Genomic DNA, 26,127 nt, shown 5'->3' on the forward strand with positions numbered 1-26,127 from the left:
GTACCTTGACAGACATCCTTCCCTTTGCAGTCTGATAATGAAAGGGAAGACTTGAAATTTGCCCAAGCTCTGAATTACACAGAGCAGATATCTATTTTGGATGATTTGTCTCTCCAAAAGTATGACTCTAGTGTAGATTTTAGTTTAATTTAGTTTACTTTCATGCAGGATAACACCTGAGGCTTATAAGCAATTTCCACAGTGGTCTAGGCTATGTATTTAATTCTATACTTACCAGCAATCAGCTGAAAATATAAATGTAAAAAATAGGTTTGTATACACACACAGCAGAAAGCAAAGTAGCTCATAATATACAGATGTAAGAAAATATTACAGAATGCTGTAAAATCTCATTAAAAATTATATATTGTTCCAGTAGCTATCTGGAGAGGGAGTGGAGAACTGTAATTGCCCTTCAGTTGCACAGATCATATTAGAAACATTATTTAACATTTATATGCCAGAATAGTTTTATTTCAGTCCTGCCTTATTATTTTATCTATCTCTCCATTTAAAATAAAAATGTTCCTTATCTTTAATAGGAGCAGAACACTTACAGTAATGCTCTTAAAAACAAACAACCCTCAACTTGAGCACAGCCATAGCCTCCCCTGACAGGAAGCACATTGGACACAATTTTCTGAGGCCACCAAGTGTGGTGACCCAGAGCAGCAAAATGCCTGGGATGAATTTTATTGACAGTGTCTGCAAGTCCTGTGTGAATTAAAGGGGTGACTTTCCAACAGGTGCCAACCTCCTTTTAGCTGGTAATGCAGAACATCACTCAAGGAAAAGGATTGAGAAGCACCTGAACCCTTCAGAACTGAAAACAAGAATTCATCAGGGTAAGAAGCACAAGCAGAATAGGAGATTTCCCCCCATTGTTTCTCATTTTTTGAAGCTTACTTTTCCAACCCCAGGAACATTTCACCCTTGTAATGATTAGAGACAATGTGATACAACTCAGAAACTGTTTAGGCAGTAATTTCAGGAGAACAGGGAGCATTAAGTGGTTGTTAGGTTGAAACAAAATCTTCTGAACTACTAAGAGATAATTAGGCTTTCAGTGGGGGAAGAAAAATATAATTTAAAGGCCTTTACTAAACTTGGTTTTTCCTGAAGTGTTTACCTAACAGCTGTTCTCCTAAGGGACTCCCTTCTGAATTATTCATTTCCACAATACAACATAGACTCCTACCCAGGGGCCTGAAATACTCAGAGAAAAACTTGAAATAATAATCCAACTGTCTCATATTCTGTGTAATTGAGCAATTGCCTCCAAATTGCTGTTGCTAACTCAGGCCCCAGTGCCCTTTCAGCAGGATCACTTTATTGCAGGAGCTGTGTGAAATGGTCCCAGTTTGAGCAAAGGTAACTCTGGCCCTGGCTCTGGTGGTGCCAGGGGGAGCAATGCTTTTTAATGCTTTTTAATGCTTTTTGCTGCAGGGTGAACAAGAGGGCACTGAGCAGGCTGGCAAACCATCAAATGGCCCCTTGGGAAAAAATGTTTTAACAAGAGGGAGATTTAAAAAAAAAAAAATATTAAGAATTGTGCTAAAATACTGGCTGAAGGGTAATCCTAGTGGTACTCAAGCTGACCTTGTTAGTTGTCCTGGTTCTTAGAGAAAGAAGCACAAAGCCTGAATGAAATTTCTCACTAATCCTTTTGTTTGAAGGGTAGTGAGACAATCTGCTTAATGATTTTTGGCAGTTGAGGTAAGTCTGTTTTTCAACACTTGTCAGAGTAACTAATATTCTGTTAGAGTAATTGCTTTTTCTGTTGGTACACCTCTCTATTCAGTGCTTTTGCATTATTGTTTTTATTATAAATCCTGCAGGGAATTATTCTCTCTGCCAAACCATTTTTTATCCTTGGCTTACATTTCACCTATATAGTTTTTGCCAGATTTCCCTGTATTATTCTCTGACAACCACCATAATATAAGAGGAATGTAAGATTTTTTTTTGTTTGTTCATTTTTAAAATTATCACCAAAAAGATTCCATTTAGAGACATGAAAACCCCAGAAAACAGAGACTGGCATTGGAATACAATTCTTCAGCATATTAAATCCTTCTCATCTCAGCATTGCCAAAACCAAAGAGAGACTTTCATTCCACCTGTCATTTCCACAGACCCCAGACTACTGTGGTGAGTGATGCTGCCAGCACTGTTCCCTAGGCAGCCACAAAATACACTGCTCATTATCACTGATATTCCAGAGGGATGTTTTCTATTTCCCCTCAGGGCCAACAGTGAGCTACTTTGGAAAATGCAAAGGCAGTATTCCTTTAAAAAGAACAAATGCCTGCCTTTCAGAAGAAACAATGTATGGGAAATTATAGGAAAGATTTATTTTCCTTTTGAGGAAATCCTCTTCTAGAAGTGTCATTTGCTTGGGTAAGATTTAATGTTTGTAGAATAGTGACAGAACCTTCTAAATCAGCTATGTCTGTCCCATTGCCCTGACCACAACCAGGGTATATACTGATTATTCAGTATCCTGTTTGGAGTGATCTGTTCCTTCTGGAATGGAAATCTGCTGTATCATAGGCCCCATGATCTATTTTTGTACCTTTCAACACAAGAGTCTTAATTCTGATAGAAACTTGGCCACGTACTTTCTGACCAGATAAAATCTGTTTTACAGAGTGCCACCTATGCTGAATGAATGCCCTATTTTAAAAGCACTTTGAGGAACTAGGAAAGCTTTACATGCTGTTAAAAAAAAAAAAAAAGCACATCCAACATTCAGAACACTGTCAAAAATGGAATATTGCATTTTATACCAATTTAAGTAGACAGTTAAAAGTAGCTTTTCACAGAACAAATGTAATTTCTTGACTTGCTCCATATTTTTCTGTGCTGAAAGGGAAGTTACACTTTTGTGCATAAATGAGCCACTTAGACTTACAGCAATAAAGATCCTTGGTACATATGGATAACAAGTTTATAAAGGCTTTTCCATACATTGATTGTAGCTGAATCATAAATATATAATAAATAGTTATGCAGAACTTCTCTTACTGAAGGTTTTTTTTCAGAAATTGTACAGTAAGACTTGTCTGAACTTCAGTTTTTTTGCAGTAAGTGTGTATATATATATGTGTATATGTATGTATATTTCTGCCATTTTGTTACAAAAATAGAGTCCATATAATACCTAAGAACTCCACATACCTCAGGATTTTATTCAGGTATGATATTCTACATGGGTGATGCATTTCAGAAAAAAATAGCTGCTCTTCAGACATATTTAAGGGAATAATATTCTGTTCTACCTCAGAAAAAAATCCACTTTTTTTCAGCCAGTGTGTTGAAGTTAGAATAAGTTCATTTGTAATGCCTGGACAGATAAACAGTAAGCTTGACTTAAAAAATAAATCTTAAACACAGGTTCAAGTAGGAAAATAGGAAATGTAAGAATTTAAAAAAAGAAAAAAATGTTGTGTATCTGGTAGACTATCCTCAGAGTAGTGGGTTTTTAACCTTTCTCAATTTAGGTCAATTGGGTTTGATACTAAATGCATTCTGTATTTCATCAGCATTTAAAACAAAAGGTTTTATCCATGCTGAGATTATGTTGTTAAAGGATGCTGTTTTTGTGAAACCAACTAATCTGTGATTACCCTCAGTGTAAAAACATGACAAACCACAATAATGGCTGTAAAGTAATGGCAGGTGCTTCCCTTTGTCTGCTTCAGGTCAGTGACTGGCTGGGGTAACAGTAATTAATTGGTTCATTACAGGGCTCTTGATGCTTGTAAGGTAGATTTTCTTGGTTTTAACATATCCTTTGGAAAGCTTTCATAAATAGGCACTTAGGTTTCAAGCAAAGAAGCAGAGCTTAGTCAAAGTCTGGTGATCTTCACAGTAATTTTAAACATTTTTATTCATGATATTTCTGTACACAGAACTGGTGTGCTTTATGAGCTCTTCATTGACTTCCACAGAAAAATTGCTGTCAAAGATGGGACTGGGAGTGCCATCATACATCTGATTTGCCAAATGAAAACACAGTGGGTGCTTTTATTAGTACGAAAGTAGAGAGTTGGGAAGAGAATTTTTATTTTTGAGGTTCATTGATTAACAAGCCTGTCAGAGGCAGTGTTCCTATTTTAAGAAAATTGTTGAATCATCAGGAAGCAAAATAATACTAAAGATAGCAGTGCCCCATAAGGTTTTAAGTATATAGATTTAACTCTAGGATCCCTTTTTATACTGGTGGGCACTGGCATGTATTGTCTTGTTGTCTTTCACACATTTTGGTATCTGCTACTATAAGGGTTTTTTATATTTTCAAAGCCTAAGGCTAGTAAAGCAGGATACTTCCTGCAAGATGATGATTACAAATGGATGTGATTTATAGATAAGTAATCTTTATTATTTGCTGTCTTGCCCTCCTTTCTGTCCCTGCCCAGTACAATTTTTTGAAGGTAAACTAAAGGAAGATTGACTGTCAAGTGCTAGAATATGTAAATTTCTTTTAAAATGACTGAAATACCAGCTTCTGTTGCCTTTAGAATCAAATATCCTTACATGCCTAGAAGTTGGCATGTGACAATAAGTTCCTCTTCAGTTCTGCCAAAGATGCAGACTTTATATTTAGGTAATTATATCCATAAACCAATTTCATTACTTCTGTAAAAATTAGATATATTGGGGATGGTTTCTGGTGAACTCAGATAAAGTATGTTGGAGTGCCTTACAAGTTATTTTTAGAACAGGGCAAAGTGTAGCCATGGGAAAAAATAATTAATTTTTTTATATACACGCCAAGAAATTATTATATGCTTCAACTGAACTTATCCTAGATGTTGTGGTCTGGATACTTGATTCCCTTTGAGGAATCAACAGGGTAAGCAAAGGAAGTGGAAATACTACTGCTGGTGTTATAGGGATGCAACAGCATCTTAATGGCTGAGAAAATGCTTGTTAAATCTGAAAATAATAAATATATTTAAGTCAAGATATCAAGATGAATGATGAAGGTTGGATATGGAAGGAGATATGTTTTGTAGGGTTTTCTCATTTTGTAGGTATGTGAAGATAAAGTTAACATTTTATTTTTCAGGACTTTCATTTGACCAATTTTCACTACATCTTTAGGATGCACATTGTGTGGGACAGCCTGGTTTGTTAGTGCTTGGTAAGTCCTTAGAGCTGCATCCATAAATAGGAGCTGCTTCAAATAATGAGCTCATGCAAGGGATGCAGATTTGAGCCATGCTGTGTGTAAGTGGCAGTGGCAGGGCCCTTGGGCATGCTCTCCATATCTGTACCCTGTAGGGCATCTTGGAAGTGGCAAGAGAGGCTTTTCTGTAACTGTGAATTTACTTCTCTTTGCTCCTTTTCCAACTGTCACACTTGAAAATGCCATTTGCTTCATCTCAACAGTTGAAGAGACAGATGGGTGAAATTCACTGCAGTGCAAAGTGAGGTAGAATAAATACAAACTTCTATCCACTAGTACAGTCCTGAGTATGAAGCTGCTTTCTGAGCTGGTGGGACCCAGCAAAGGCTGACAGTACTGATGCTGTTACCATGGAAGTGGCATCGTTATCACACCAGCTTCTGGTTTTAACAGACTATAATAAGGTCTGATATGTAGTGCCCTTCTGTCTGCCTTTGGGACACAAATTATTTAATATTATTATTAAATTTAAAATTAGTCGTTTAGAGTGTTCCCATATAAACACAGCTATTCCAAAGCTTTTGTGACTACAATTCTGGAAGAAGTCTGAGTACATCATCCCACTTACAGTTATGAGCAGTGATCTGGCATTGAAATATACCAATGGAAGTAATGTAAAAATATCTCTTCAGCAAAAAAACCCCTTTAAATTAGGGGCAATACTGCTTCCCAAATTGCTCTCAAATACTCCTCTAACAAATCCAGCAACTAAGACTCTTCAAAGAAAACTAAGAAGTATACCCAGAGTTAATTCAGATCTTGAACAGTATCTGTCTATATCTGAATGCTCACAAATATTGAAGTGACAAAATGTGATCTGAAGTCCTGTGGGTTCCTACTGGAAGCCAAAATAATTGCCTCCTGTTAGCCTTAGCTGGCCATTTTGGAAACAGCTACCTGAGAGCTTACACACACGTGGGGTTCATGGGCAGAAAAGGAGTATGTGGATTTGCAGTGCCAGATCCTCCTCTGGATTACCCACAAATGTAGATTGATTTTTTTTTTTTTTTTTTCATGTACAAATTAGAAAGCCCTTGAAAACGAAGGTAAATTGCTTTGTATGTAATCCATACAATAGTATCAGCATAGGGAGTTAGTGAGATGTAAATTCACACCCAGTGTAATGTGTCCTAATTTCTCTAAGCCCTAGAGCCATCTTGTTCCTGAATGAGAGCACCCAGATAGAGCTTTAAATGTATTTATTAAGGTTTCTAATTGTCCTGCTGTTGAATAACCTGAAGAATTTCTGTCTTGTTGGAGAATGAGCTACTTAATCATGGAGACTGCACAGGTTCAGTTTGCATCTGGGCTTTGGTTTTGTTTCTTTTTGCTAGAACCTTTCACTCTATTTGGCAGAGCAATGAAACAGACTCTTCCTTGGCTTTGAAATAGGTATTTTGAAGTAATGTTTCCAATGTTGGACAGCAAATAGTTCTACTTAAATAAATACAAGTGGAAGTTAGTTTTAGTGTAAACTGGCATAAGCAAAAAGCCAGTGTGATCTGTAACCACATCTATTCCCACCTGCCTTCATTTATCTGCTCTGGCTTTCAGGTGGGAGGTAGCACACCTGTCCAGCATCAGAGTGGGAATATCTGTTGGGAATGTGTAGTGGTGTCTTGTTTCTAGCTGACTCCCATTTGTTATCATGCCCAGTCTATGCTATTGTAAGCTAACTCTTCTTTTGATTACGAGCTGTATTAATGTAGTACAATTCTGCATTTGACTAAAATCTTCCAGCAAAACTGCTGTTTCTTCAGCACAGTTTTGTCAGGTGCTTTTGTCCTTGATTAAAATACAGCTTGCACATGTGCTGGAGCAGTGTTTCAGCATGTTGGGGTGACAGCAGCTCTTATCCTGTGATGTTTTGTGACACAGTGAATTAAGCTGAAAGCAGCAAGCTTGTTTGTGTTCTTCTGTTACAGAACATCTGGATGTTGTATAAAAAGAGGGGACCTACTTTCTGACATTTTCCTGTCAAGGCACACTTTCTCACTACTACCTCCCCAGGAAACTATTTAATGCTAAGAAAAGTTCTTGAAAGAAAAGATGAAGAGCCTCAAATACAAAGATTTAAGCCTGGTGTACATATGATGTTCGGGTTGGGTTTTTTTGTTTTTTTTTTTGTATGAACATCACAGAATTACAGATATGTAGACTACACGTACCAATTCCTGTATTTTAAAAAAATACTGTTTTAGCAGATTATGGTGCTACAAACACGTTAATCTTGGCATAGTTTTACTACCTAAACTGTTCTGCAGTATAGTGAGATGATTATCTGGGATTTGAGTTCTATTTGTGTGTTTTTCATGAGCAGGCCAAGCTGTTTGCAGCTGATACCTAATCACTGTGATTTCCCTTCTGCAGAAAAGTGGCTTTAGGTGCTTTGGGTAACCTTACCATGCAAGACCCTGTTGGCAGCAGCAGGGCGGGGAAGTTTTTATAATTAGAAGCTTGATACGTTTCTACTACTGGGGATGCTGTGCCTGAGATTTGGCTAGGGTTTGCTGTGAGAAAAAAAAAACCCTAAAGAATAAAAACCATTCAAGATGCTTTTTGCACACAACTGAGCCCCAGCCGTGCCCGTCCTCGGCCGCTGGACTGGAGCGAGGGGGGAGGCTGCCAGTGCACAAAGCCCAGGTGGGAGCCTGGATTTTCGGGCTTTGCCCTCCGGGCGCTGCCGGTGCCGGGGCAGGGCGGGCCGGGGCCGCAGGGCCGCCGCCGCTCCGGCCGCAGCCTCCGCCCGCCATTGGCCGCGCTCAGCCCTGCCCCGCTCCCTCCCCTCCCGGAGCGGCGGCGCTCGGGCGCTCCCCGGCAGCCGAGGGAGCGGCGGCGAGCCGGGCTGAGGGGCGAGCCGGGCGAGCGGGGCCGGGGCCGGGCCGAGCCGGGGCCGCCCCCGCCGGCGGCCGGGGCTGAGCCGCGCCCGCGCGCTGCGGCCCCGCGGCTCCCCCCGCCCGCAGCGGGCACGGGAGGCGGCGGCGGCCGCTGCCCCTCGCCCGCCGTGCCCCGGGCCCGGGCGCAGGGCGGCTCCTCCTCCATGCGGCAGCGCGCGGCTGCCCCGCGGAGCGCGGGGGCGGCGGGAGGCGGCGCGGGGCCGCGCCGAGGATGCCGGCGGGCGGCGCGGCGGCGCGGGGCCCCGGCGGGGCGCGCTCCCTCAGCCCCACCGCGCTGTCCCGCAGCCTGTCCCGCCTGCGCGAGCAGCGCGCCCGCTCGCGGGCCATGCTGGCCCTGGGGGTCACGCAGATGGTGCTCGGATGCCTCATCGTGGCCGTCAGCTTCGCCGCCCTGGCGCTCACCACCTCGGCCCGCGTCCGCCACTCCTGCCCCTTCTGGGCCGGCTTCTCGGTGAGTCGGGGGGCGCGGGCGGCGCCGCCGGTGCCTCGGGGATGCGCGGCCGCCCGGCAGGTGGGAGGCGGGCGGTGACCGCGGGCCTCGGGCAGGTGAGAGCTCCTCGATCGGCCGCGCCGTGCTGAGCGCGGCTGCGGCGCTTCCCGCAGCACCTCCAGCTCCGCTTGAAGGGCTGGCCAAGGTACATTGGGTCGTACCAGCGGCGTCGGCTGAAAGTTGGGATGGCAAACGAGCCTCTGGCGTTGCCCGTTCCATCGGCGCTGACTCGGGCTCACCTTGAGCTGCGGCCGCAAATTCAGCGCAGCCGAGCGGTGCTGGCGGTGACCGAAGGAGAAGAGCAGCAGCAGCGGGATTACGGTGCACACGCGGCTCCATTGAGGAGCTGTGCCCAGGAGAGCGCTGGACAGGCCTGGCTTGGGCACCTGAGCCGGGCAGGGCAGGATGCTGCTCCCAGGGAAAAGCTTGTTCCTGCTGAACGCAAATCGGGGTCCTCCTGATTCCTTTGCCGTATCCTTGCTCGCTTTCCATTGTGTTCTGCTAGCCCCTCAATAAAAAAAGAAGTTGATAGTCTGACTCAGGTGGTCATTTAGTGCTGATCATGAGTGGCTGCACCAGTGTGTGGGCACAGTGCACACACATGGACACATTGGAGTGATACTGCTCCATGAAAGTTTTTTTTTTATAAGCAATGCAATGGAGCTTGACATTTTGGAGGAATTAGGCATTTCTGTGGGCACTGCTAACAGGCTCCATGTTATTGGTGAAGATTTGCTCCACTTAATTTAATGCATTACCGGTTTCAATTATGTCTCTTCAGCTCTTTTAATGGACCAGAGAGTTTTCAACTTCAAACGTGCTTGTTAGATAAAATATTTTGGGTTATTTAGTTCTGAGCATGTGGTGGAACTGGTGTAATTTTAAAAAAACCTTAAAGTATTTAATATGCTCTTATGCAGAATATTACTTTATTTTTTTCTGAGTCTTTCAGAGCAGAAGAGTCATTATTTAGATATCTTTCTTGATTTTGTTGTATTTTATTCTATTCCTGAAAATACGAGTTTACACTAATAGCATTGATGTTATAATAGTCATTCTATTGGATTTGATCCTCTGCTAGATAATATGCAGTTATTTGTTGTGATGAGGTGTGAGTTTTGGGTTCAGAATCTGTCTATTTTTATAGTAATGTGCTACTAAACCAACACAACTTAGGCAGCCTTTGTTTCTTACTTTGACAGAGTGAGTATAACTCAGATGCAGAACTGCTTGTGGATTCCAGTAACTTTTCCAATAGTACCTTTCCCCCACCTCCTGTGCTCTGTGTGCAAAGACACTCAGGTGGTTATTTTTATCTTCCCAAGATAGGCTGCTTTTCTGATCATGGATGCTTTCTACTCTTCTCTCTGTGCAGTGTATTTCACAGAAAATGTGTTTCCCACTTAGATTTCATGCATGTTAGTTGCTCACCAGAGACACCAAACTTGTGATTCCAGCCTGTGGTGGAACGGGTGGAAGGCTCAGAGAATTGCAAGACTGTTGACTATAATGCCTTATTTCCCTGTGTTACCAGAACAAGGCAGATGTACATTGTTTCCTAAACTAAGAGTTTACTTTTGGAAAAAATAATTCTACCTTAGAAGTGGCCTATCTGAGGATCAGAATAAACTTAGTTTCCACCTGTTATCCTTACCTCTAAGTCTCAAGAACTAAGATAAAATAGAACAGTTTTTGAAGCATGATGAGCCCTAAAGAAGTTTTTGAAGTTAGTTGATTATACAGCATTTTTTAAAAGCCCTTTGAAATATTTAGTGAATTTAGCAAACACTAGATTTGTCATCACTCACAGCTGAAAAACACTTCTGTGGAAGAGTAACAGTCTTTAGCTCACTTCTGTAAAATACAATTAAAGAAATAACTACAGGTGGGTCTATGCAATATGAGAGAAAAATAACAGAGCTAACCTTCCCCTCTTTATTTGGTGCCAAAATCAGACATAGATATTCACACTACTTCCCCCTCACTTTTTGGAAGTAAATAACTGAGTTGTCTGATATTGAAGTAGCAATTCTGAATCTATTGGGGGTGTGTATTTGTGTTATGCTGTAGTTTTTAGCCATTAGAAATGTACATTCTGAAAGAGAATGTAGTCTCAGCATTGGTACATTTCATCAGGTTTTGACACCAAATGCCCTGTCAATGTAAATGAAATCTGCAAAAATTTGTTAAGAGTCTTTCAAATGTTTCTGAAAAGAATTTCCTAGTGTTTGTAACAGTCTAGCTGGTAGAAAAAAATTAAAAATACATCAGGTTGCATATTAGACTCACAGAAAGTTCTGTAATCAAATCCGAGGAAAGGTTCTGATTTCTCACTTTCTTTTTGAAACCAAATCAAGGGACAGTATAATAAGAGCTTATTTAAAGAACAGGGCACCATAATTTCCACAAAACTTTGAAGAGTTCAGAGCTTATTTAAGCATCATCCCATGCCTTAAACAGTTTATCTTTCACAGCATCATATTAGGAAGATAATATTCATATATTTTGTATTAAGAAAATTTTGTGGTAATTAATCAGAGTTGGCCTCACACTGAGCAGAAGGGAATTTGAGATTTGGATAAGCAGGTACTGGTTAATTCTCTATATAGGCAGCAGTCATTGGCAAGACCTTGCAATCTGTGTGCTGAAATGCTTGGCAGCATGTTCCCATTGCAGTTTCCTGAGAAAAGGGTGATTTCTTCTTTACATTCTTTCAATTGGGTAAAAGAAAATATTCTTTTCATATTTGGGAAATGAGCATAGGTATTTTTAACCCTGTCAAGAACATCAAGAACAGAGTACTAGACTCATTTTAATCATGGAAGGGTAGGTCTCAAATTGAGGCTGTGCTGGTGGGTCACTGGAAGTTTAAGCAGTGACAAGATTATCTCTCCTGTAGGTCCATAGTTGCTTGAATATGAGGAAATCTTTGTACCCCATTTGCCCTTTAGAATGCAAACCATATGCCAGTTTGTAGTGTGTTGGTTCTGTACATGAGCAGGTTGAAGGAAAAACTTCTGCTCACTGTGCCTGATGTTCAGTGTTGGGACAGTAGCAGAGCACAGGCTGATGGAGCTGTGGTTGTGAAGCAATCTTGCTTTGTGAAGCCATTTCTTGAAATTATTTAGAAGTTTGCAGAAAGATGCTTTTCCTGCTACTCCCTGTCTTGATCCCAGCAGTTTAAGAAAATTACCAGGCTTAATTAGTGACCAGAGTTCTCTCTAGTGGAGCAATGTATTAATAAAATAGTAAATTAAGCCATAAGATTACCCAGGTTTCTAAAATTACTCTGGTACTAGAAATCTTAGCATGTATTTGCTGTGTATTCTTCTATCTCCTCCTTTATGTATAGCTACTTGGCAGTAGTAGTGTTTTTGTGTGGAAGTGTGTTGCTGGAAGATCTTGTGCTGCCTTTCCTTTTCAATAAATTTCTTCTAAATTGTGCCTTTTCATCCATGCTCCATGTTCAGAGCAGACCAATTCCTCTGGCTTAAAAGCATCTTTAATGTGGAATGTTTTCAAGGTTCATGACATACATGCTTTTTTGTGTTCTTTGAAAAATGAAACACATGTAGGGAGATTGTTGGTGTGAACTCAAACCCAACTTTTCTTTTATGGAAAATGGGAAATATGTTATATACTTGTCTATGCTATTAACTGGGAAAGCTGAATGTAGGAGCCTTTTCTGTATTCATCTATGGCATTGTACAAATTAGGTTTAAAAACCTCAGGTGATGTTTAAAGGAGTTAATTTTCAAAAACTTCTACTTGTCTGTGACGCTGGCTGTTCCTCATATGCAGCGGGTTGTCCAGGCATGTTCCTATTCAGAATCATTGTGGAAGTGAAGGGGAGATGACAACAAGGATGATTTGTTAGCAACTGTGTTTTTCTCTTCTCTATTTCAGTTAAAGGGGTTTTTTCCCCTTCCTCCTTTCCCCTGTTCTGTCCTGTTTTTGTATTTTCCATGATTGTCTCTGGATAGTCAGGAGGAATAGAGTGATAGTTGTACCTTGGGGCAAGGAATCTTAGTTTGCATGAGAATCCTCTTGTGAACAGTGTGAGGTGAAGGAGAAGCGAAACTCCTTGAAAGAAAGTAACTTTACTACTCCTGTGTGTGATACAGTGTTCACTGAACTGCGACAACTTGTAACTCTTTTATTTGTTTGTCTTGGAGATGATAATTTCATGTCTAGGACACAAACGGCATCTTCCTCGTCTACCTGCTGTAGATATAAATGAAACTGTAGCTGTGTGGTCATCAGGTGGTTTGATACAAACCAAAATGTCCATTGAACTTGGAGTGTGCTCTGTGAGAGCTCTGGATGCTCTCTGGGAATATGAGAATCCATGGAATGGGTTGCTTGGTTGAGTCTCCTGGTTAACACACACAGCCTGAGAGCTCAGCCTAGAATTTTCTTGGAGGAAACAGTGTTTGAGTGAGAGTATGTGACTGGATGCCTTTTCTGCAGAGGATTGTTCTGATAGCAGATTTCAAATCCGTGGATTCACAGCAATGATGATTGGTTTATTGTGGACAATTTCTTATTCTGTGATGGCAGCTGCTGGTTCAGACAGTGTTCTGTATCTCTAAATATTCACTTTCAGACTTCTTTTAGAGGAATTTGTATTGTTGGTTTGGGAATCGGGTAGGTCAATTTCCACACAGAAAAAGGTTTTGGGAGATTTACCAGACCTCTAATGAAGATTATCAAATAGGCCCAGGAAACAAATGAAACTGATTTCTCTATGAGGTTGTTGAAGATCTTATGTCATTCCTGAAAGATGATGCATCTGCACACTAGGACAGTCACTTTGAAGTTCCTTGCTTCAATTTGATGGATTTTTTTTCCCCTTTCCCTTTCCTTCTCTGTTTGTCAGGGCTTTGAACTGTAGTCTCTGGAAGAATTCAACTGTCTGGAACTTTGTGTCTCAGGAAACCTGCTAGGGATGTGTGTTGCTGGTACAGTGTTGGCAAAAAAAATATCAATGTTACCTGCACAGGCTTGCTTCTCACCTTCATAAAATTCATCAGGATTGCAATGTGTCTTGTCTAGGTGATGGATCATTAACAATTTTATTGATATTCTTGGTTTGTACATCCTGACAGTATTGTGCGACAGACAAAAAACCCAAAACCATCCAACCCAGAAAACCCACAAAGCTGTTAATAGGTGCCAGTTAAAACCTGTGGCATTGATGCACAAGAAATGATCCTACAAGTCGTAGAACATAAGAACTGAGAAGCCTTGGGTGCATCCTCTGTGCTTTATGAAGTCTGTGGTCAGGCAGGGCTTTGGAACAGAACATTCCTGGGTGAGAATGTGGTTTCCAAATTCTGGTGGAATGATAACAGATCAGATGGCTGGACCAAGGAAGTTAGAAAGATGACAGTGTTCCTTTTTAATTATTTGAACTATGCATAAATAAAATAAAATATGCATAGCTATGCATGAATAAAGTAAAATAACTGTTTGTAGCTTCCTGAGGATTTGGGGCTAAGTACAACCTTGAGATTTTTTTGTCTCCAGTGCACTAGAAAGGAGCAGGCTCATGGAAGGAAGCATTATTTGTTTTATGAGGCACATCAGCTTTTATTGTTTCTGAGTATGTTCTGTTGCCTTAGCCTTAAGAGCAATTTAATTTTAAAACTTCCTGTGTTACAGGAAAGAGTAATGGACTAAAGCAAGGATAATTATGATAAGAAGCAGGAGGTGTCCAGTCTGTAGGGAAGAAATAGCATCATTTTTATTAATCCTATATTATTATAAATGACATGTATTCTGAAGTCTTTATTTTTCTGTAGACAGCCAGACTACAGAATAGAAATATTACCTTGAGTAAGTCTCTTCCTGTTGTCAGCATACAGTTTTTAGTTGGTTTGTTTTTGTTTTTGTAGCAGAAAGACAGGTGTATGCCTCACTGTTGAGTTTTTCATGGGTCTGGGTCTTCAAAGAGATGAGTTGTTGGTTGCTGTAAAATTGTTTATTGCAGGAATACATAAATCTTGAAGGCAAAGAGTTCAGACTATTAAAATCCATGCTAAAGATTTCTGCATTGAGTCCCAAGCAGCAGCAGCTCCCTGGTCCCCTCCTGCCTTTCCATTTCTTCTCTTCTCTCTCACCCCAATACAGGGGATTTTATCCATAAATCATCCAGTGAGCTAAAAACACAATTCTAAAACATTCTTCCTACACCTATCAGAACATAATTCTAAAGTAGAAAAGTAGTGTCAGTTCTTACACATAATTTACACATATAATTCTATCTATTCACATAAATGGTTCTACCTGTTTTATCTAGAAATGCAAGCAGTGTTCTGCTATGGTTTTTTTTTGTCTTTAATTCAATCCCTGCATTCTTTTTTCTCTCTCTGAGAGACTCAGAGAGGCTTCTATTTTATACACTTCAACATCTCAGTCTCTTTAGGAATAAAATATTTTTCCTGGGTGCTGGTTGTCCTTTCCAGCCATTTTTTAATGCTGGAAATGGAGGAGCATTTGCTGTGAAAGACAGCAAATACTGCCCAGGAGCTTATGACAATTAGCTGTGAGGAACAGGTAAAGTCTACTGAGAAACTTGGACAGAGTTTCCACAAATACCACTTGGTGCAAGTGGGAATTTCTGAGGTCAATAATCCAGTTATTTGCAGCTGCTGAACTTATTACACTTTCATTTTAGTTGTATGTTGTGACTTACTAAAGGAATGAGTTGTGAATTATCATGCTTAATTAGCTATTCTTTCACAATTCATTTTTGTGCTCACTCCTGTGCCTTCTGGGATCCAAGGGCAGAAGAGATAATGAGACTCTGTAAGGTGTGAACTGTGTGAAAATATGTAACTTACAGGAGTACAATGATTTCAGTGGTGTCTTTGGATAAAACTGCTCTTCTAGAAGCAGGTGCTGTGGTCATTACCTCATCTCTTTGGGAGCAACCACATTGCTTTAAAGGAATGTTATGCAAATGGATGCTCTCAAAACCAGATTCTGCTGCAAACAGATTTGTTCAAGGTCCATTTGCTCTTCAGCAAAACCTGTAAGGCCAATCTGAAAGCTTTGTATTGTTCAGAGGATGTGAACTCCCTACACATTTCTAGAAATGCCTTCTGCTGGGCAGAATTTTCCTCCATCCTGGTTACATCTACATTGGTAATTTGATGCAGGTCTGCAGATTAAAATAGCCAATTGTGAAGAGCAGATGCCAGTGCTTGGTTTGTTACTTTTAAGGGCCTTGAGTAGGTGGAGAACTTTTGAGCTAATTTGCAGTAAATGAGAAATACTTCTTTGGATTACTGCTGCATTGCTTTTAATGAGACATTGTTTTCTGATAGATTGTGATTAAAAAAATCAAAGGAATAATTTCCACAATATTCTAAAAGGTTAGAATTGATTGGTTTTATTATTTTCATATTCCAATAAAAATGAGAAAATGTAAGCACTTTGAAGAACATGTATTTTTTCCTTAAAGGAGGCAAAATGAATTTAACTTTGGGATTTCTGATCTTTATAACAGCTTGATTTAAACATGGGTGTTGAAACAGCAGCAAAATTTTAAACTTTTGGGTCTGATTTACAAATTAGGAGTTACTCTACTTTGCAAACTTGCTTTCAGTTTTAAATATGAACTTTGCTGCTTTCTAGAAACCATCATCATGAGTAATTTCTGTTCTGCAGAATCAACAGATAATGTCCTCACTGATAACTCTGCAGATTTTTTTTATTTCTTTCACTTACAAAGAGTCAATCTCAGCAGGATTATTTTCATGTGTGGGATATAATGTTCTTATGAAGTTGGTTTTCTTTTTTTTGCTGCTGTTTTAGCAGAAAACAGCATGGCTTAGTCTAAAGATTTTAGATAAGCCTTCAGTGCCAGGTGAGATAAAAACAAGTGGTTTTAAACTGAACACACTTAATCCAGAGGCACTGAGAGAGAATAAACATGTAGCTTTATGCTTTCACTTTTGTATTCACTCTCCTCAGAGAATAAACCTTTTTTCATCTGTGTGAAAAAAAGTGTTTGCAGCTTTTTTTCAGATTTGTGACAGAATTTTTTTGTCTGCTAAAGAAATTAAGATTACTCTCTAGTTAAAAAAAAAAAAAACACAAAAAACAAAGCAAACAAGTATTGAGCATTCAATGTAAAGAGCCAAGGGATGACACAATTTCTCAATAATAAACACAAGTCATTATCTCACTATTATGCATTCTAGTGAGTGTGGTTCTATCAGAACAGTTAAACCCAAGTTTTCTTTTGTTATAACAGTGAAAGCATTTGTTGACTAATGCTACTAAAAGAAGAGGTTTTCAAGTTCTGACTCTGCAAACAATCATCAGGAACTTTGATGGGGCTGTGAACGTGATTCTGCTAGGTCATACTGAAAATAACATTGGTAGAAAATGGTTTTGTCATATCTTGAAAGTAGCTGTAGTTCAAACAAATTTTCTTTCCAGAGGCTAAATGCAAAACCTTTAGAAAACTTGTGAAATATGTGGCTAAAAAAAAAAAAAAAAATTACACTCTCCAGTGCAAAGATTCCTGTCCTGTGTTGGTGTTGATGTGAACTCAGTCTGTGTTATGTGACTGAGGTCAGAGTGTCAAACTTTAGATTTGACTCTTCACATGTTCCCACTTCTACAGAAATTTTCTGGGGATTTGTAAGACCACTTACACATTCTTGTGGCAAGTTTCAGTTTTCATGTTTATGAGCTGAAAGTGAAAAATGCATTTAGAAAACTCCTAATGAAAGTGTGGGATTTTTAGATGTAGAACAGATAAGCTTCCTCTTGCTTGCCTATACAGACATGATTTGTATCTGAAAGATCATTATCTGTTGCAAATGAGAATAAACCAAAGGGATGCTGATGTAGTGCTTTCCTAAAAGCAATGTTAATTCAAGAAGTGCTAGATTTGAGTTTTCATTTTGCAGTGGTTTTAAACACAGAGTTTTCATATGAAACAAATTTTCATTACATGTAAAGAGTAAAGTGGAACATCCAAAAAGACTGTTTCTGAGTTTGTCACAAATATTTGGTTATAAAAGATACTTGAAAAATGCTGACTTTGGGAGTGGAGATTTCTTTAGATACATCAGAGTGTTACAAATAACTTTCATGTTCAAATTAACATTCAAACCAGAACAAAACAAGCCACAAAACACCACTAGAGTGAGGGGGTGAGGAAAAAAACCACATGTATGATAATGGCTCATGTCCTTGAGACACATTCTCATTGTGCCTGTAATTGCAGGTCTCCCTCACAGCTGCACCACATGATTTCACTGATGCATCTTTGCCACTCCACTTTGCCTGACAGTGCTGCACACTTTGGGAAAAATGTTAACAACGTGCCCATGTGGCTCTTTATGCACAGACCAGCAATGGTTGTCCTTCCAGCAGGACAGAATAATGTTATGGCAGGTAGGAGTCAGGTTTAATGTCTAGATTTAAGTTCTTCACATAACCAACTCCTCACATTTGTTCTGGTACAAGAGGAGACACTAACTTTTTTAAGGAGTTCCTAACAGCTGCACCTCTTGTCCTGTTTATTCTTGTGTGATATATATTGTTCTGGGCCTAATGGATTTAAAACAATTTAGAATTATTTATTTTCCTCCCTTAAAATTTTTCCTTCATTCCTTATGAAATTTGGAATGACGCTTCACAGTCCAGACCATACTTTGAGATCCTGCAAAATATCATTACAGTAAGTCATAACTAGCAACAATACTAGAACATTGCTATCTGTTTTTGAAGTTCATGTCAATTCAGTAAATATTTTCTTTCCTAAGTAGTTTAAATCTTCAATGCAGGTTTTCCTTTGGGCCTTTCAAATACTCACACTGTGATTTGACACTCATTTCTCTTGGTATATAATATTTGCCTTTTGAGTGGAGAAGAACCTTTACTGTAAAAGCAATAATGACAGTACAAACAATAAAGTTGTAGGGATAATAAGGATAACCAATATCAGACCAATATCTGGTGGCATTTAGTGTCCACCAGGGACCATGTGCTCATCTTCCTTCACTAACCTTCCTGTGAATCAGGTGTCTGAAAGCCCAAATATCAAACCAGCTATTAGCAAAGTGCTCCCCAGTGCTGGGACCTGTCAGTCCTAGGTGAGGATTGTCTGAAGAGTTCAGTCGTACCCATCACTGGTTTGTGAACCTAAAGAAATAGGCAGAAGGAAGGAAAACCATTTTCTGCTTTTTTGACCTTGTACCTTCCCCTGCAGCAATGCCCTTTTTGCTTCTGGGACTGGAATTCATCACTAGGCAAATTCCACCTGATAGTTCCTGCTCCTGTCCTGACAGTTTAAAAACTTGCCTTCCAGTATGAATTGCTTGGGGTTAGCTTGAGGTTTTGCCTCAATCAGCTGTTTTGGTTCCTAACTATAGAAGTAATTATCTTGTTAATTAGCCTATTTTGAAAAATTAGAGAAGGTAAGAAGTAATGGGTACAAAAGGAGTCAATTTGAGAGTTACAGTTTCTTTTCAATCTTGACTATTTCTGCAACAAACAATTTTATTTTTTTGGGGGGGGGGTTATTTTAGTATTTGAAGAATTCTCCCCTTCATCAATTATTTGATTTGACAAGAAAAGTCTGTGAAGAATTTTACCCATGGAAAAGTAATGCTATGTAATAACATTTAGAGCTCCTGGAAAATAAAATCAATTAGCTTTTTTTTTTTGTCTGTAGTTAGGTATATTGTATTTAGGAACTGTATGTGAGTGTCCAAACAAGATATTTCCTTGGACCTACTGTATTTGGCTTAATCAAGAAAAAGAATCTGATGCCAAATTGAATGTTCTAGTGATGAGCTATAGCCCAAATTCTTGACAACTAGAGCAATGTTTCAAAAACTATTTCCCTGATTCAGAAAGGTCTAAAAATACTTCTGGAGTTTTGTGTCTGTCTGTTAAGAAGCAGCCAGAGATGGGCTCTGTGTGAGTTATCTCAAATCCTGCCTCACTGGCAGGTCAGCTGCACAAAACAAAGCTGATGTGAAGATCTGACTTGTGGCACAGACCACAGAACGTGCCAAAGGTGAAGAGGATGTGAAAAGCTTATACTTCAAAATAATCTGAGGCTTTGCAAAGTGTTCTGTTTCCTGAAAGCAGAAAATTCAACAGTCAGTGTAATTATATTTGTTAGAAGCGCACAAGAAGCCTGTGGATTAAAAATAAGGCACAGTGATTATATTAATCAGTAGACTCTAGTGGAAATGAGAGGCTTAAAGATATAAATACATATAATGATACTTTGGATTAAGTAAAAAAAAAAACTTTCTGAGGAGATCATCCTGAAGAAGATGAAAAATTATAATTTCACAAACAGATCTGCCAAAAAGGATTCCATTATTTTCCAATTAAATTGTCAGTGAATAGCCTGAGAAAGAAAAAGATAAGGTTGTATATTAAGGAAGGTGGTTTCTCTAGCATGGAAAAAGATGCCTCATATAGCTATTTTAGTTAGTAAAGTTATAATTGAGTGGAGTATGGTTTACTGGATTTCTCAGAAGCAGGCACTAACTTCAGTGTATAGCAACAAAATGTATTAAAAATCAATGTATTTGGTGTCTGTTACAGAATACCTTGGTCATTTAACTGGGGGAAATGTTTGCTTCCCCAGTTGCCACTTGAAATGCCTGAGGAGTGGGAAGATGAGAATAAGCAAACAGTGTGTTCTCAGACAAGATTCACACCTTCCCAATCCCTGAGGAACTTTCTTAAGAAATGTGCTCTCTGTTCCCTCTGTGTTTCCACATCTGACAAGTGATGATCTGTTACTTTTGTAAGCTCTAAATATGCCCTACCATTGCTTAACAGGGCTCTACAAACATGCTGAGGGAACTCTAATAAACATAATAGTGATGGATAGTTCTTGCCTTTCTTTGCCTGAGAAATTAAAACTTTTCTCTTTATCTGCCCATGTTTTGAAAAAATAACTAGAGCCTGTTGCAGGGACAATGAATTGTCATTTCACTGACCCAGTGGTCTCTAGCAAGGCTTTAAGGAATGTGCCAGAAGACAATGCAAGGAATATTTCCCAGAAATCTAGGATTGTAAGACAACATTAGTTAAGGTATAGGTTCACAGTTTATAATCCTGTGGAGAAACAAACATATAGAAGTAACCCTTTTAAATATAAATGGAAATTCTGCACACATATTTACTTTTTGTTGTTGGTTTGTTTTTTTGTTAATTTGTTTGGAGGATTTTTTGTCTGGGTATTTTTTTTTTTTTTTGGTTGCTGGGATTTTATGTATTGTTGTTCAAGTTGGGTTTTTTAATATGTATTGTGGGGATTTCACAATATGGTGTTGAAACAAACTAGAACAGGGAAAGCTGATAGCTGATCTTTCAAGGATGTACTGCCTGTAGAGGTTTGTTTATTTGTTTGTTTGTTTTCCTACAAAATGCAGGCCAGTTATTCAGGAGGGGGAAAAAAGTGAGAGCCAGAAAATTATTTTGCTTAATGAGGTAATAATATCACAGTTTTGGCAGTAACCTTTCTGTCTGTGGCAGTGAGGGTCTCCAATTCCTGCATGGAGCAGCTGGGAGCTGTGCCCTGGTGCTTTGTCAGATTTCCTTGGCTCCCAGCTCAAGCTTTGTGCTTGAATGCAGCTACTGAGTGTCCCTTCCATCACAATTTAAACACCTCCTGGCTTTCTGTCATGCTCTGATCTTGTGATCTCTTCCACTGTTCTCTCTCATTTAGCTCCTTTGTAGAAAGTGTTGATGAGAGGAAAGTTTGCAGAATCCAATTGATTCTAGACTGAGAGTAAAAAAATGGTTAAATGTGATGTGTAGTTTTTTAACTGGTTATGTGTTCACCGTGAAGAAACAGCCAAAACTAAACCCAACAACAAAAAAAAAAAAACCAAACAACTAAACCAGAAAGTATTAAATTTGTAATTGAGCTTAATAATGTTCCTCCTACTTTAGGTGCATGAGGAAGGGAAGAAGCATCACAGTCATAAAATTAGTGCTTACAGTGTCTGCTGGGAAGGATTGGATTATTTAGTGATCAAAATTGTCTTCTACCAATGGAATTCTCTCCTCCTGCACCAGCACAGGTAAAAGCTGACTTCCAAAGGACACAGCTTTGCCAAGGGTGTGAAATTAATGTCCTAAATAAAAATGGAATCAAGCTTGAGAAAAGACACTGTGGGGATGATGTTTGTGATTAGGAAGACAGAATTTTGTGATTAGGAAGATATCTAGAGTCTTCTCCAAGTTTGTTAAATAGTATAATGGTGCTACCTGGGCTGGGTAAGAGTAACTGCAGGTTTGGATCTGAAAGCTGCAAATCACAAGTGTGATCAGTGATGGTAGAATGAGGAACAGGCTGCTACTATAATCTCAAAGAAACTGCCATAAACAGTGATCACAATTAACAATTAACATTATCTTCACAGGCTCTAATTAAGGGCCAGAAAAATGATCATTCTTTCTGACAGTTTTTCCTCTTGACCCACAGAGGCAGAATATCCTTCTGATTCTTATCAAGAAATTTATTTGACAGAAATAAAAATTCACTCATCAAAATTCACTAACAAAAATTTATCTACATTACAGAAAAAAAACCAGCTGTGTTATAGCAAAAGGAGGTTGAAGTAAATTAACAGGGCAAGTAAACATGGCATGGACTCTAAAACAGCACCAAAGGCTGATTGTTTTTCTCTGTGTATCATTTCATCATGGACATGCTATATTGCACTTCATACCCAGATGGCAAGACTTGACTTATGAGTTTTACTGGTGTAAGGCTATATTTTCAGTAGATTTTTTTCTCTTCTTTTTTTTTTTAATTTTTTGTTTCTGTTTTTTATTTCTTTTTTTCTTTTCCTTCAGCCTAGTGCCCTGCATGAATTTAATACCTGATGGTGTGTAACTAACTGGGCAGTAGCTTAGCAACATCAGCTAGTGCTGGTGCCAAAGAACAGTGTTGGCTTTCATCATTTTAAAATGCCAGCTGGTCCTTTAATAGTCTTTCTATATTTAGAGATTAATTGATAATTGTGTTTTAACTTGTAGACCTAGGCTTGATTTCACCATTAAATTGTTTGATAAAGAATTTGGGAGTCTCAGAAGTTTCAACTGTAGGCATTGGTATAAGATTTAAGGAAGGGCATGGTAATAACTAAATTCCTGAGTGAGATACTTGGTTATGAAGAGCACAAGAAACATTCCTTGCTTCCAATTCACTGTAAGTCAACAAGCAAAGCTGCCTAAATGTACCAAAGGAGTGGTAGAATCCATTATCTGAGAATTATATTTTCTTAATAAATAGTACTGTCCAATAAATATGTGCACATTTTTAATTGAAGTAAATTATAAATTAGTATTTCAAACATATTCTGATGCTGTGCTTATATGCATGCACACACTAAAATAAAACATCAAGAATGTATATTTTTACAGAAATTGCAAAATTATAGAAATGTGCACCTGGCACGCTTCTCATCTACTCTGTTTTCACTGTGAGATCCATCCATAAACAGCAGCATCTCCAGCTGAGTGTTTGTTTAGATGTTCAGATGTTCCTAAAGTTAGTAATAAAGGAAACTGTGTAACCTTTATTACACCTTCCAGCACTTAACTACACTTGTGCTACTATGAATCTCATACTTTATATATCCTAATACTGAATGTAATTTTTTCCTGCAAGCTAAGCTTTCGATAATTTTTGATGCATATGTGTTGGACAACAAATTATTTTGTTGCCATTACTTTGTTGAGGTTTTTTAACCTACCAGAAAAATGCTACTGTTCTTTAGCCTGGGTAGACCATACAGAATTTTCTAACCTCACTTATAAGTAATTTTCTAAACCTCCTTGCATCTTTATTTCTGACCTACATTCTCTACAGTATTTGGGCATATTTAATAAAATGTGGGTGAGTGGGCAGAGCATTCTTGCTGGGAATCTTCACCAGTGCTTGCTGCAGCAGAATGGATGCTGTGCAATCTCTGTGTATGACACTCCTGCAAATTTATTCCCAGATGATGTCTGTGTCCCTCTGTCCCTTATTTATATTTTGATTCCTGGTTAAACTAACCCTCAAGTCCTTTTCTGCAGCTTTCCAATTTTTGACAGGGCCCCTTATGTACTGAGGTATTAATACCTTACTTCTCTTGAGTTTGCTACTTTCCAGCAGTGTCAGAGCATCCTCATTTGCAAACATCTGTTAATTTCCTGATATACTAGCAGCTCATTTTTCAAGGTTCTTAGGCTGGTGGTGGTATCAGCACATCTCCCAGCTTCAGGCCACGTGGGGATGGTTGTCTCAGAAAGTCTCCACACAGCTGTGTGTGTTCAGATGTGCACTTTCAGAATGAATTATGCACACTGGGCTTTGATTCATCTCCTGGAGCTCTGTGAGCTTGCAGACTGGATGTCACTAAACTGGAAAGTGTGCTTCCACAGCATCTCTAGTGCTGCCTGGCTGTGGATGGGCATTAAAAAAAAAACCAAAAAAAACCCCAAAAAATCCCAAAAAACCAAACCCCAACAAAATGACACAAGCAAACAAAAACACAAACAAACCAACCCCCACAGCCACTGAACCAAAACAAGCCAAAGAAACCATGCTCAGATCTGGGGATGGTGAGGATGTCACTTCCCCACAGCATCTGTTCCTGCACTGCCTGGGGGTGAGACACTGCTGTTAAAACAGGGTTTGTTTTGGTAAACTGCACACACTCCCTGTGCTAATCCCATGTCATGAGGCTTTTTGAGAGGTGGAAACTCTCAGGCTGTAGTTGGAGATTTGGTGCTGCTTTGTGGTGCTGTGTTTCAAAAGGCTGTGCCTAGTTGAAGGGCTCAAATTCACCTCAGTTTTTTTTATTAATTCTGATTTACATTCATACCCTGAAACTTTTAAAAGTATCAAATAACTCATCATAGCTACTATTTTTTGCAAAAAAGGTATTTTCTGTGAAGAAGATCAGAGACATTTTCATGAGAGGAGCTTTCCTGCCAGCTAATGGACAAGTCTGGTGACTTTGTGCTGCTGGAATCAGCTTTGCCTGTCCCTCCTTGGCTTCAGCCCGTTCTGTCTCTCTGGCTCAGTCCCTGTATGATCCTCCTGCCATGCTGTAATAATCTGACAGTCTCTGGTTCATTAGAGCTGCTTTTGGTAGTAGGTGTAATAGCTGTCATTGAAATGATTTTTTAATAAGTAGGTAGGATGTTTCATGTTTGTAAATCTGCCAGTTATTAACACTTGCACATGTTTTCTGGTTCTATTCTCTCTCTTATTGTTCCTCAGAGGAATTACTGTACAAATACTTGGAGAAAATGACTTTCTGTTGTGTTTATATAACACTGCTAAAAGGATTTATAAATTGGAAGTCAGCACTATGCAACTCAAGTCATGTTTGACTCAAGCTGTAACAGAAAATTACTTTGAATATTTGATAGTTTTCTATTGGGATCGAGACAATCCTTTTTAGGGTTCACAGATATCAGGGCAGAAGTGGCAAAAATAAAAGAAGGGTGGTACAATGGCTTAGCAACATAAAACACTTTAAATAGTGATGGAAGTAAATGTGTGACAAGGCCCAAAAATCTGAATGCAGTAACCACTCAGCATGGTCTGCAGAATTGCTGGAGCAGGAATGGGAAAGTTTTGTACTCTGCATCACTTGGCATCAATTACTCCTCTGAATTGTCCATTTGTCATGCAGCATCTCTGTTGCATCTCCATAGGTTCACACATCCTTTAGACATTTTCAGAAGTTTACAGAATATATCTGGAAAACACATAGCTTAGCTTTCATGTTGAATATTAAATTTTAAAGGGGATAAATTATCAGCTAAACAACAGAATATTTTGAATTTCACTATCATATGTTTATATGTCAAGTGCTTAATTTCTTTTTTGGCTGCTTGCTAGAAAAAAAGACACTTTTTTGTTTTTTGCACTTATATTAATAGTTACAGTATTGCTTTTAGTTTTAATTATGTTTTTAAATTTGATTTTTCTGACTTTACTACTGACTTGTGACAGTTTTCTGACTTCTCTTCTCTGGCTCTTTCTTTTTCATGTCCCATTTCCCTGGTGCCTGCCTGCTGCAGAGCTCCCTGTTTAGCAGTAATCTGCTTTTGCTCTTTTTGTGTGTGTGTGTGAATTTAAAATCAAACAAAAACTACCAAAACAAAAACAAACTCCACTGAGAATTGACAGTGATCTCTACCTCCTGTCTTGATAATCCACTTGATGCTGCTACTGATTTCCATATCTCAAGATGGGAAATGGGACAGGCAGTCTAGAGGGAAGAGACAGGACAGATTTTGTCTTTTTTTTCTTCTTGTTATGAACAGCAGTAACAATTTTGCTGCCTCTCCTGCAGGTTTTTTTGGTGTTCTAAGGCAGCTGTTCTGTAAAATGATCAGTAATATTTCTTGGTGCTGTTTCTTGTGAAATTTTCTTTGAGAAGTACAGTACAACTTGTTTATTACAACATACTACAAGCAGAATCTGACATGCTGTATAAGATGGTCCAAGTTCATTAAATTTTGCAACATTACAGTGAATT

The 26,127-nt window shown here is 39.0% G+C and overlaps 1 protein-coding gene across 1 annotated transcript in view; it reads left to right on the plus strand.

Annotated features, from left to right (window-relative positions):
- Positions 1–8,269: 8,269 nt before the first annotated feature.
- Positions 8,270–26,127, plus strand: part of ENTREP2 (endosomal transmembrane epsin interactor 2) — a gene marked incomplete at its 3' end in the record, with an annotated part of 71,741 nt that continues 53,883 nt past the window's right edge. The window contains exon 1 of the mRNA XM_079318058.1: positions 8,270–8,542. Coding sequence (XP_079174184.1) covers positions 8,303–8,542 — 240 coding nt within the window. The 5' untranslated portion in view covers positions 8,270–8,302. The remainder of the gene's footprint in view (positions 8,543–26,127) is intronic.

The sequence above is a fragment of the Erithacus rubecula genome (genome assembly GCF_903797595.1).
Source record: "Erithacus rubecula genome assembly, chromosome: 14".
Taxonomy (NCBI): Eukaryota; Metazoa; Chordata; class Aves; order Passeriformes; family Muscicapidae; genus Erithacus; species Erithacus rubecula.